The sequence below is a fragment of the Dama dama genome, chromosome 21, assembly GCF_033118175.1.
Source record: "Dama dama isolate Ldn47 chromosome 21, ASM3311817v1, whole genome shotgun sequence".
NCBI lineage: Eukaryota > Metazoa > Chordata > Mammalia > Artiodactyla > Cervidae > Dama > Dama dama.
Window position 1 is genome coordinate 73534149 of NC_083701.1, and position 12454 is coordinate 73546602.

The following is a 12454-nucleotide window of genomic DNA, read 5'->3' on the forward strand; positions in this document are numbered from 1 at the left end:
ACTGAAACCCTCTCAAGCCCTGGCTATTCTTGGGATGGGATTCCAAGACAGATGAAAAAACAACTACATGTGTTTTGTAGGCACATGAAAAACACAAACACTGTTGAAATTCCATGTTGAGCAGTTTTCAGTTCCTGTATATGCCGTTTACAAGTTCTAATAAAGTCGAAATGGAATTAGACCTTCTTTGTCATCCACTTTTTACCTTGCTATTTTACAATGGCTAAAAGACACTATCTACCTGAAGGAAGAAAGCAAGTCAGTATCCTAGGCAGCTAAAAATCATATAATTAAATTCTAGATGATTTATAACTATGGAAAATGCATTTCATTGGCTGCAATCTGGTGAGGCTCGGCTTCTTTTAGGAGTTAGATTTGATGAAGTTGGATTTGCATCATTCTGAGGATCACAACTCCCACGATGAAAAGGAAAATTCCAGGAAAACAGTATTTAATCCACTGAGGAAGTATCTACACTGGGTCATAACAATGCTATTTCCATATAAGACAAGGTCAATTCTAGTCTGAGCTATGGCTTTCATTAAATGTTCACTGTTTCTTAAAACATATGGAAGAGAGCTGAGAGTATCTGATTTCCATGTAGTTTGGTACCATGCTGGCAGATGCAGTCAAAGAGTAAATATTCACAAGAATATCTGAATACTCATTGCAGTGAGAAAATTAACATGGTGTGAACTCTTAGCAAGCAGAAGTGTTCACTGTGATGATAAGGAACTTAAGTTTTTATACTGCTTTATAACTACAAACATTTCTTCCTGCAAACATTCGTTATGTGCACTGTATACATTATCTACTGAGGATGTCAGGCAGACAGAAGAATTTAATAGTCTTAGAAGATGACACATCTTGTGTGGTAACCAACAAAGTAAGTCTGTGCCAGGAAAACTTCTGAATACTTCTAGAGCCTATGATGTAAGATAAAAGCCTGTAACTGAAAAACAATTTGCATTTACCCTATCCCATAATCCTTTACAAAGTTATATTAATCAAGCTAAAACACTCAGGATTTATATATATTCACCAAGCAAAGTGATTCTTTTTTCTCAGTTCTATGAAAAGTGAATTGAGTGCTTATCAAAACAGGAAGTCTTTCACTACATATATTTTCATTATTTTTCAAGACTAAAAATCAAACGATCAATAAATGAAAACAAACTAGGTCTAGAATTGCAATTCTGAGGAACAGTAAGTGTTTTTATTTATTTCCAGTACTTCAGTCACTAACTCTTGATCTACATATCTGATACTCAATTTTTATTTTATTTTTTATACTCAATTTTTAAATCAAAAGTCCTTTATCTGACAGAAAATTAATAACATTAATAATTTTTCTAGAGGGACTAAAATTAAAATTAAAATAATCTTAATATTTTAATAATTTCATTTTAAGGGGTTTTTTTTTTTTAATTACAGAAAACAGAATTTTACATCTTAGAACTACATTCAGAAAACTCTAATTTATACCTAAGATGACAAGATCAGGCTTTGATAAGACCAAGATTTTATTTAAACAAAACTTATGGAAGAGCTAAAACTGTTCATGTTTAGACTGTCCAAAACTTCTGGAATGCAAAAACATTTTTAAAATGTAATTCCTGATAATTCACTGTAATAAACATATGAGAAAAGTTCACTGTTGCCCCATTAAAGACAAATGTTAGATGTTAAAGGAAAATGTGACATTTATTATGCTGAAATGTGTTCAGATACAGTTTGAGGTAAATGGTGTAACAATTTATGTCATTTAATTTCTCTTCTCAAGAATTCAAAAACCAGCACTGTTAGCTGTTTTAAACAGCAGCTTCAGTAGTCTGTGAACCTGAAATGTACACATATATACATATGTGCATATGTATATATGCAAAAGAATGCACACATCACACAATACTACATTCACTAATGCATTCTCAGTTTAGACATGCATGGTTATATTATTCACACAATCTTATGAAAATAATCCATGCTAGAATGATAACACTGGGACGTTCACACTGCAGCACAGAAATTACCAATAATTCCGACCCTATTCTCTGCTCTGTAACTCTTTACTACACCTCTAAGCAATTTCCAAACACCAAGAGAATCAGTGATGGATGACTTTCTGATGACTGGGAACAAATACAGAACTAAAGAAAGAAAGACAGAGATGGTGTGGCAAACCAATTGGTATACAGTGAAAACAAGTGGAGAATCTTTTAAGAATGAAGACATTCATCAGAGAAAGCTCAAAAAATCAGTTTACTTACTATAATAAAATAGCCCTGTGAGCATGACACTGTGCACAAAAAAAAGAAGTTTAAGAAATATTGTTTCATTGTTAATATATTATTACAATCAAACAGAGTTGAGGCATTTTTTTCCTAGCCTTTCTTACTTCTTAGATCTAATGAACCCTTAACTTATTACTTTTAATATGAAAAACAAAAGGTCTAGATTTAATATGACAGTAAGAAGTGTCAACTACAGACCGGCCCTCTCCGTGGGGGCCTGCCATCCGCCTCTAGAGGGATTAAATCGGGTGACGCTGCAGCTGCAGACCTCTAACAGCCCCTGAAAGAGTTCAGGGTGGAGGGCAGAAGTGAGGCGCTCTGTGTTCAGGGGAGAACTGGCAGGACAGGTCTTCAGACAGTTAAACATTCGCAGGAGCTGATTTTATGAAGCCAGTTCTTGCATCTCCACATATCTAGAAAAGCACTAACATCCTTCACAGTGACGACCGTTTCTCATGACCAGCAGAAGCTTCACAAGACTCGTAGAAACCTTTGGGAAGAACCTGTGCTTGATTGCATGCATCCCCGCCTTTACCAAAATCACATCAACACTGACCTTTCCCCTGCCTCTTTGGAACAGCTGCTCAGAGCTCTCCGAGGCGCTGTCTCTGCGGTCCTCATACTGTCCCAGATAAAACTTAATCCAAAACTATATCTCACATTGTGCGTCTTTTCTAGTTGACGAAAGTAATGTGCAAAGCTACTTTTCTACTTATTTTCCACCAAAATTTTCACTGCTGTTTGAAATATCACACAAATCATATTAATTTTTAAAGTTCTCTGAAAAAAAAAATTTATGAATCTAAGAAATGAAATGGTTTTCAATAATAATAGCATGGCTACTGTGTTTAACAGTTTATGAAACTTTTCATGTACATTAATTTAATCCTGATTTTATTTTGTTATGTAGACATTATTTTCTCCATTATATAAGTAAGGAAGTTAACCTGCTCAAAATCCCTTAGCTGGTGCAAGGTCTAAGGCAAGTCTTGGACTGCGGTTTGACTCCAAGTCCCTTCATCACCTTTCCTGCTTTCACCATACAAATTATCAAAAGAAAAAAAACAAAAACCAAAAAACTCACCTCAGTTTGCTGACCTCTGAATATATGAAAAGGCGCCTATCAGGAATCTTATGTAAAGAGGTGACTAATATAAAAGTATCTTTAAAATAATATATCTGTTTTGATAAATGGCTATAAGTGAAAACATTAAAAAAAATTCTTAGCTATCTGCTGCAGCTCCATGCTCCTACTTTGCTTTCCTTTAAAGACTCTAAAACTAAAGCCATCCATATGTCTTAATAAATTATACCTTCCTCTGAGCTCCAGGAGTTGGTGATAGACAGGGAGGCCTGGCATGCTGCAGTCCATGGGGTCAGAGAGAGTCAGACACGACTGAGCGACTGAACTGAACTGAAAAATCAGTGACCAGAAATATCACCACTATTGTACTCTGCGCTGAGGGCAGAAGGAAGCTCCAGGTTCTCAGTTAAAGTAATACCTATTTTTATTGCAAGGGACACGCCAAAGGCAAAGAGTGCAGTTAACTGTTTCTAGTTACAGAACAGAAGAATCTTATTAAAAAGTAGGGAAGACTTAAATATTTTATTTTAAAAAATGAATAAAATAAAAACCACAATGTTTGATTAAGCATTAGACAGATCAACAGATCATTCAAAATGTCTCTGCTCCTTTAGATTGACTGCTTATCAGAAACATTTCTATTTTAGCATTCCTAAATATAAATAAAATTCAAACTTACATCATTTACTTTCTTTAAGTACTATCCAATAAATTAGTTTATAAAATCGGGGAGTTTGTAGGTGTGTACATAATATATATATAATTTTCAAATTACCTTAATAGTTTTATCCATATCTCCATAGCACAGAGAGTTAAGAGAGATCTTAAAAGGCCTCCAAACAGGATTCAAGTTGTTTTTAACAACCTATTAAAAACAAAAAAAGGCCAGTTAGAAAAACATTCCATTCATCATTAATGTTTTGCTCTTGCCTTTCCCAGGTTCCCACCAAGTGCACCATTCACCCTTCACCTCTTCACCCGTCCAACTTCGTCAGTGAAAAATCTAGCTAGGACCATATTATACACCTGTTACGTGAAAAATGTGAGGGACTGTCTAGTCAAGATACATTCTGAGAAAGAAAAAAAACTGGGAAATACACCCAGCCATTACAAGACGCACTTACAAACGCATTTCTTATTTATGTCCACTGAAAAGGTCTAAAAGCAACAGCAGCCCAGGGGCAAAGAGCACGCATACCCTGCTGTGCAAATCCTACCCTCTTAAAGGAAAAATCGGGCCTCCTAAGAGAAATAGCTCATTCCAGACAGGATAGGGTAAGTACAGGTGAACTGAGAACATAATTTCACATAAAATAAGACAGTGCTTAAAGACTAATTTGTTGGTGTTTAGTCACTAAGTTCTGTCCAACTCTTCTGCGACCCCAGGGACTGTAGCCCGCCAGGCCCCTCTGTCCATGGGATTTCCCAGGCGAGAATACGGTTAGATGTATTGCCATTTCCTTCTCCAGGGGATCTTCCCCACCCAGGGACCAAACCCACATCTCCTGCGTTGGCAGGAGGGTTCTTTACCACTGAGTCACCTGGGAACATAATAGCCAAATGCAAAATGGGAGCCTGGAATGGACCCTGTATTAGACAAAACAAAACACATAAAAAACGTGTTTGGGGAAACTGGGGGGATCTGAAGATGAGCGGTATAGTAAATGATGTTACTAAATCACTGCTAACCCTCTCAGTTATGGAGGTGCAGAGAAACGCCTTTGTTCTTGAGAAATACCTGCAGCATTTAAAGGTGAAGAGCCGTGATGTCTGCTCCCTACATTAGGATGGTTTTGCCAAAGGGCATGGACGTGGGTGTGAACAAGAGAGAGCACACACACGTGTGCAGGTATGGCCGTCTGATAAATCTAGGTGAAGGATACACTGGTGTACATTTCAGGGTTCTTTCCAGGGTTTTAAAAATAAGGCAGAGGGCCTTCCCTGGGGGCCCAGAGGTGAACAATCCACCTTCCAATGTAGGAGACAGGTTCAGTTCCTGGAGCATCCCACAGGCCTTGGGGCAACTACGCCCGTGAGTGCCGCGACCGCTGAGCCACACGCCTGGAGCCCTCGGGCCACAAGAGAAGCCAGCAATGTGAGAAGCCTGGGCGCCACACGGGAGAGCAGAACCCACTCACTGCAACCGGAGCGAGCCCGTGGGCAGCAGCAAGGACCCGGCTGAGCCGAGAGTAAGTAAGTAAAGAAAACCGCTAAGCATAGCAGCCCTTCTCATTAAAAAACAGAAACGAGCACGCTGACCTTGTGTCTCTGGCAGTTATATATGTCTGAATTCAGATGAATATTTTTTAAAAATACATAAATTTTTAAAATTCAGAGTACCACAACTCCAAAGGAAACTTCAACTCTACTTTTCAAGTTCAAATATTCACCTCCGTTCGATGAACCATGAGCCAGTTTCCATCAGATGTCTGCTTGTGGAATTCTAGGTAAGGATCTGACTTTCCAAATAGATCCTACATTAAAATAAAAAGCAAAGCAATTATTCTCCTCCTAAAACTTGTGAAACCACACTTTATACATGTTACATGTCTGTAGTACCTGAAGTTTAATTCTATAGGACAGAGAAACATATATATATATATATATATATATACAGTACAATACAGCATTAAATACAAATCCGAATACATTCCTCACAAACATAAACTTGCTGAAGTCTACAAGGAGAACTTTTAAGGCATTCCTGATAAATGCTCACTATCCTTACACCCTTACATCTCAAAAAACATGATGGCTTTAAAATACAGTGATCAACAGAACCCATTATCAACACAGGATGCTTTTAGCTTCTTTTCACTATTAACAGCATTCACTCATTCACACAGCACCAAGTAGTTTTATATAAACCATCCCATACATCAGTCGTACTAGCTCCGTGAGAGACAGGACACAGTGGATTCAGAGGAGTTAAATGACTTTGCTAAAATCACACATCTAATGAATTGATGGATCTGAGCCTTGATTTCATATCCTACCCTTCGATGTCCAATACCCGTTCAGCAGCCCCACACGTTCTTTTACAGAAACACAGGGAGCCCAGACAAGCAGATACGTGAAGTGCACGACAGAAGTGCTTGGGGGTCACGAGGTGCACCCCCCATTACCCTTGTAATTCACCACGGCACAGCTCCCCTGTACAACGCCCATGGACAGTGAGTGTCCAAACGTCCCCTCATGGCCATCTTACACACGTGCACACACAGACACTCTCCCACAGGGAGACAGAATTCTGGAAAGATGTACAAGGGTAAAACTCAGATAGCAAGATTGTGGATGACTTTACTTTCTCATTTCTATTTATCTTCATTTTGAAATTTCTATCCTCCTTAACACACATTACTTTTTATTTGTGAAAGTGAAAGGACATCTGTTAAGCCCACAGGAATGTAAGCAGATATATTCCTAAACTGAAGATTTTTTTTCAATCCTGAATTTACTTCAATATTAAATTAAGAAGTAAGATAATTTTATTTCCCTCCTTAGCATAGTTTAATGTTAAGAAAGGAACACATTCCTCATAATCAAAAATAAAAATGCAAAGACTACACAGAACTTTTAAAATTTAACCTTCTCTCTAAGAATTTAAGCAATGTAATAAGCCTCTCTGTGCTCCATTTTATAAAACTAAGAACAATATAGTATACACAGAGACATTAACTTTCCCAAAAGCATATGAACATCCCTGTCTCTTTTATCGTAGAAATAATCTTTTGAGAAAAGCAGAATATCATTATTACCATATTGAAGGTCAAAAAACACGCCTTCTTTGACTGTTGATTAAGCTGTCAACAGTAGAACTAAAATAAGAAGTAAAAGTCCCTGACTCTGATCTCTGGGATAAGTTAAGTCAAAAAAGCAAGGCAAAAAAAAAAAAAAAAGCAAGGCAGAGAAATGCATGTGTAATATTAATATATTATGCTACATTTAATCAAAGACTGGGGCTGGGCTGGGGTATGGAAATATAAATATATACATACACATGCATGCACACTCATACCTGTCTATACGACCTATGCATGCATATCTATCTGTTTGTATGTTATATACACACAGAAATATACACAAGAGACATACGTATACATACACACAAAATACATAATACATACACACAAAAAAAACCTTCTTTTTTTGGAAAATGAAGGATTAAGCCATTAAATATAAATTTTACAAAAGTATAAAATATAGCAAGAGAAAAAAATGCAGCGTGGACAGGGAAAGAAGCTAAATTTCTTGAATATACCTTGTTTTCTGTTGGCTTTGGAACCATCTTATACATGACTATAAAGCAAAATTAAACCAAAAAAATTTTAAAGCAATCTCTAAATATCAAAAGCAAAATCTGATTATGTGCTAAAGTTACAGCATAACCATCAGAGAAGAATTACTCCTTTAAAACACAGGAATTAAATCCGTATAATTCAAGTGGAATATATGACCCCAAAAGCAAAAAGAACTCCAAAGAAAGGTCAAACTATTTTCAGGAAAAAAATTTTTATTATAACATGTATATTTGTATTCTTAAACTGTTAGATATTACATAGGGCAAAACATAAGCAATTACGTTAGTTTCCTTAGGAATCAACATTTTGACATAAGTGAAAAAAGGCGTAACTATAGAATTAAAGAAATAACAGCCTTGTACTTCTACATTTGAATTGGAATTTGTTATACAAGTTTACGATTTAGTTTTCCTTAAAAAAGAAAAGACTTTCCTACAGCTATCTACTGAAGAGTCCTAGAAAGAATGAGCAACAACAACCAATAAACATTAAGCACCCCAGTACCACATCCGGGACTCACGGTAGCAAGGCTCCCTTTAACCTGCCAATCTGGGTCAGAAATTAGATAAAATAAGCCTGGAACATCCCTCATGCCACAGAGCAAGAAGCCAGCCAGAGACTTCTGAGACCGTGCCAAGTGGTCTCAGGGACAAACCCAAATAGGTTCCCTCCCATTGGTCAAACTTGGGGTACTTTAAGTATCAATAAGAATTAATAGAGTTCCTAGAAATACTAAAAAAAAAAAAAAAAAAAAAAAATTTTAAGTTCTTCTGTAAAAGTCACATTTATAGAAATTCATTATTCTAAAAGATAGTAAATATGAAAAAAAATCAAACACTTCAACTTGCCTTTTCTGAACTATCTTGGGATAAACTATCTTGGAATAAATAAGTATCTAATGTGAAGAAAGATACTTCTCTCGAGAGAAGTATTCTTGCTAATAAAAAGAAGCAACAATGACAGCATGAGATTAACACTATTTTAAGGCTCAATAAAATAATATATCTAGGTAGTCATCATCAACGGTCACCAATACCCCAAAAACCAGAACTGGACAATGTGAGATTCTTGATGGAATTAACGCCACCACCTATGAAACTCATACCGATTCAAAACGCCACTAGATCATACCTCTAGATTCAATTTCAGCTGATAGAAATCAGGAAATAAAATATGGAGAGACGAACATATTACATGACATCATACGGATTTAATTAGTGTATACTGTGTGTGAAAACTTCTACAGGACAAAGGAGTCAGTTTACTGAATAAATTCATGGATGGATAGGTAGGACGGAGGGAAAGAGAGAGGGGGGACAAGAGAGCAGTACAGAGAGGAAGGGAAGAAGAAAAGGGAAGGGGAGAACTTAAAGATTAAAAAAAATGTAAGAGACGCATTAACCAACTGTATTATTTAAAAAGTCCTTAGAGATACATTTACACTGACAGATGAAACGATATGATGTCTGGGAGGAGAAAAAGTAGATAGGGGTAGGGATGAGATAAAATTGGTCATGAGTTTTAACATTTTTAAAGATAGGTGGTAGGAATGCGGAATTTTTTAGAAATACTATTCTATTTTTGTGTATGTTTAAATTTTTCCAAAATATTTTTTAAAAGACAACTGTCTACTAGTCTAAGATACTTGCAAACTGAATTGTAAGGTAGATGAAAATGATGAAGAATATTGATTGCATTATAGAATTACATACAAAAGTCACTCAAAGAATTATTCCAATCCAGGGTATACACTATACTTAAGTGTTCTTATTAGTACTCATCCTAAATTTTGAATGCAAAGAGGAAAGTGAAAGTGAACGTTGCTCAGTCGTGTCCGACTCTTTGCAACCCTGTGGACTATACAGCCCATGGAATTCTCCAGGCCAGAATACTGGAGTGGGTAGCCTTTCCCTTCTCCAAAAAAGAAAAGGCTTTGCTGAATTCTGATTATTCAATATCTGTGCTTCAGTCGTGTCCAACACTTTGAAACTCTATGGACTGAAGCCTGCCAGGCTCCTCTGTCCACGGGATTCTCCAGGCAAGAATACTGGAGTGGGTTGCCAAGCCCTCCTCCAGGGGATCTTCCAGACCCAGGGATCGAACCCACGACTCATGTCTCCTGCATTGGTAGGCAAGTTCTTTACCACTAGCGCCACCTGAGAAGCCCCAAAGAGAAAAATCGAATCAATAAAGCATGGAATTTTCGCTTTTTTCCGTAAGTAATTCAAATACACTCTAAAATATCTCTTACAATAACGTTGATGTTTGTATTAACTCTTCTTTTAAGCTATACAAACTCTTTGGTTACATCCAAAGGAAAGAGGTAAAGAGAAATATCTTCTGCTTAAACACACATCCACATATAAAATAGAATTTGAAAATAACACTCTAAGTGATGCTTTACACGATAGAGTTCATAATATTAATTGCATTATTATTTTCTCAAAAAGTAATCAATGTGAGGGAAAAAAAAGATGATATCCTTATTGAAATCTGCATCACCCACCTACCTTATTATCCAGTTTTCTTGCTTCCATTTCAAACAAGACAATTCTGTTATCCTTTATTTCTTCAGCTGAAATCTATGAGTAGACAAGGTAAAGTAAAAGAAACGTTTGGGGGATTCTGATACAGTCATGAAGTACCAATTTATCCTGTTATCTAATAGTATACAAAGTCTACACTAACAAAGTATAGTCTAAAATAAGTAACAAAATGGTACCATTAAGAAAGATTTGTCATTATTTCCTTTATGCATGTGAAATAAATATATTTCCAAAATACGCCTAATTTACATTATGCAACTTTCTTTTTAATGTTGTTGCCCAAACTGGATCTTCCTTCTTCCGATGGAAAAAAATCAAAGCCCTGCACAAGAAGCTAGCGAGGGCTCTCCAGAGACGGAGAAGCATGAGTAAGTTATACCTAGAGAACACTACACGTTCAAATAACAGCTCAGTATTTTTCAGCCAAGGTAACTGAAAGACTTACTCTGCTCAAAAGCAAATTCCAGGCTATGATGGTCCCAAAAGCCATAAAGTTAACTACTGGTAATGATCTCTGTCCCCCACATAGAAGTCAACACCCCCAACAGACTGGACATGCTTATGCTTCAGGCACCTAAACTAGAGCAAACAACTACTCAGAGAAATGCGTTTGATAGTTGTAATAATCCTCAAGCACAACCCTCCCAGGGAGTCAGCCTCCCATTCCCAGGCAGAGCTAAAGTTAAGACAGCTGTCTCTTCAGGCACTGACTTACCTGGACAACAACTCTAGAACATAGAACATTTAAAAGCATGGCAGTATATAATGTGAAATCTAAAATAAGATGATGCATATATTCACTTGCCCAGGTCCAGCATTCAGCAAGGAAAAATTTAGGTAAGAGGATGGAAAGCAAAGTGCACATGCACACACACACACACAAAAATGGTAAGAGCTGAGAGGTTCAATGGCCTTGTCGTAATACAAGATCATTCGGGAATCAAAACCATTATGGAAAGTTTCTGTCATGTCGATGGGACTATTTTTGATTTGCTGAAAGCCAAATTGATCCATTCACATTATTAAGTAATTTCTTCCTAATCTGGGAATTGATGCTTCCTTTAGGAAGAGGCAAGCATTACCAAGATGCACGTGACTTTCTTTTAGGAACAACACAGTTTCCATCTGTGGTCACTCTAAGGCAAGTCAGGGGTGAGGGGAGGGCAACATTCAGGATCAAACGATAAAGCCTGCCATAGAATGTCTGTCTGATATACACAGTCTCAGTTTGTCCTCTTGTGCTAAATCTCAGGAGGCAAAAGACAAGTATTTCAAAGGATCTTATTTTACCGTAATGCTCCCTTTCCCTGCAGGTCTGCCATTTTTAAGCGCCAGTGGTCGTGTTAGCTTCTTACTGGAAACAATCTGTTAAAATTGGAAAGTGATACAAAGAGCTATTTCACTTCAACATGTGAATGTTTAAACTAAACAGTTTTCAAAAGACTGTTGAGAAAAAAGTACACAAAGTTATCAGAAATGGAGTAAGTCCACTCCTTAAAGATTTAGAGATTACAAAATGCATCTGCACCCAATGGAAAAGACTTCCAAGGAGCCAATACTGGTGGATAAAATCTCCCTAAACCACTAGTTTCTTTATCAACCACTTCAAATTCTTCCTTGTAAAGAAAAAGAGGGCCAGATTCTCATCTCATGTACAAATCACTAAGCTGAAACGAAACCCCTATAGGTAACAGGGGTCACCCGTCAATTTTTCAACTGACACATAACTTCAATGTATAACCCTCATAAGATATCATTTTGATTAAAATAATAGAGTAAGTGCAGATACTCTCACACAGGTATGTTTCTCCAATTTGCTATAATTTTAGATATACTGTGATTTTTTTTTCCAAAAAATAAGTACTTCTTTAATTTTCTTTTTGATACAACTATCAAAGTTTTAGAAATCTGATCAGCTCCACGTTGTCCTTGAGATACAGGAAATACCATGATCTCCAAAACAATTCAACACTAAAAGATAAACTCGTAAAAGACAAATCTTAGATGTCAGCCACTGGAAAAAAAATAACTCCTCCCCTTGAAAGTCCCATAAGCATGGTCACTGTCGCTCCTTAGAAGTCAAACTGAGTTGGGAGCATAATGGGGAGCCCACAGACACACCCCTGCTCCGACCCAACCTGTGATATCCTAGAAAGACAGAAAATTGAGCAACTACAATAAAATATGGTGAACATTAAGCTAGAAGGAGTGGAGCAGACACGACATGAGCAC

The 12454-nt window shown here is 36.8% G+C and overlaps 1 protein-coding gene across 1 annotated transcript in view; it reads right to left on the minus strand.

Moving 5' to 3' along the window:
• Window positions 1-12454, minus strand: part of CPNE3 (copine 3) — a 46993-nt gene that overhangs the window by 20258 nt on the left and 14281 nt on the right. Inside the window, exons 4-7 of the mRNA XM_061123825.1 lie at window positions 11513-11587; window positions 10187-10258; window positions 5766-5849; window positions 4151-4240 (exon numbers count right to left, since the gene is read on the minus strand). Coding sequence (XP_060979808.1) covers window positions 4151-4240; window positions 5766-5849; window positions 10187-10258; window positions 11513-11587 — 321 coding nt within the window. The remainder of the gene's footprint in view (window positions 1-4150; window positions 4241-5765; window positions 5850-10186; window positions 10259-11512; window positions 11588-12454) is intronic.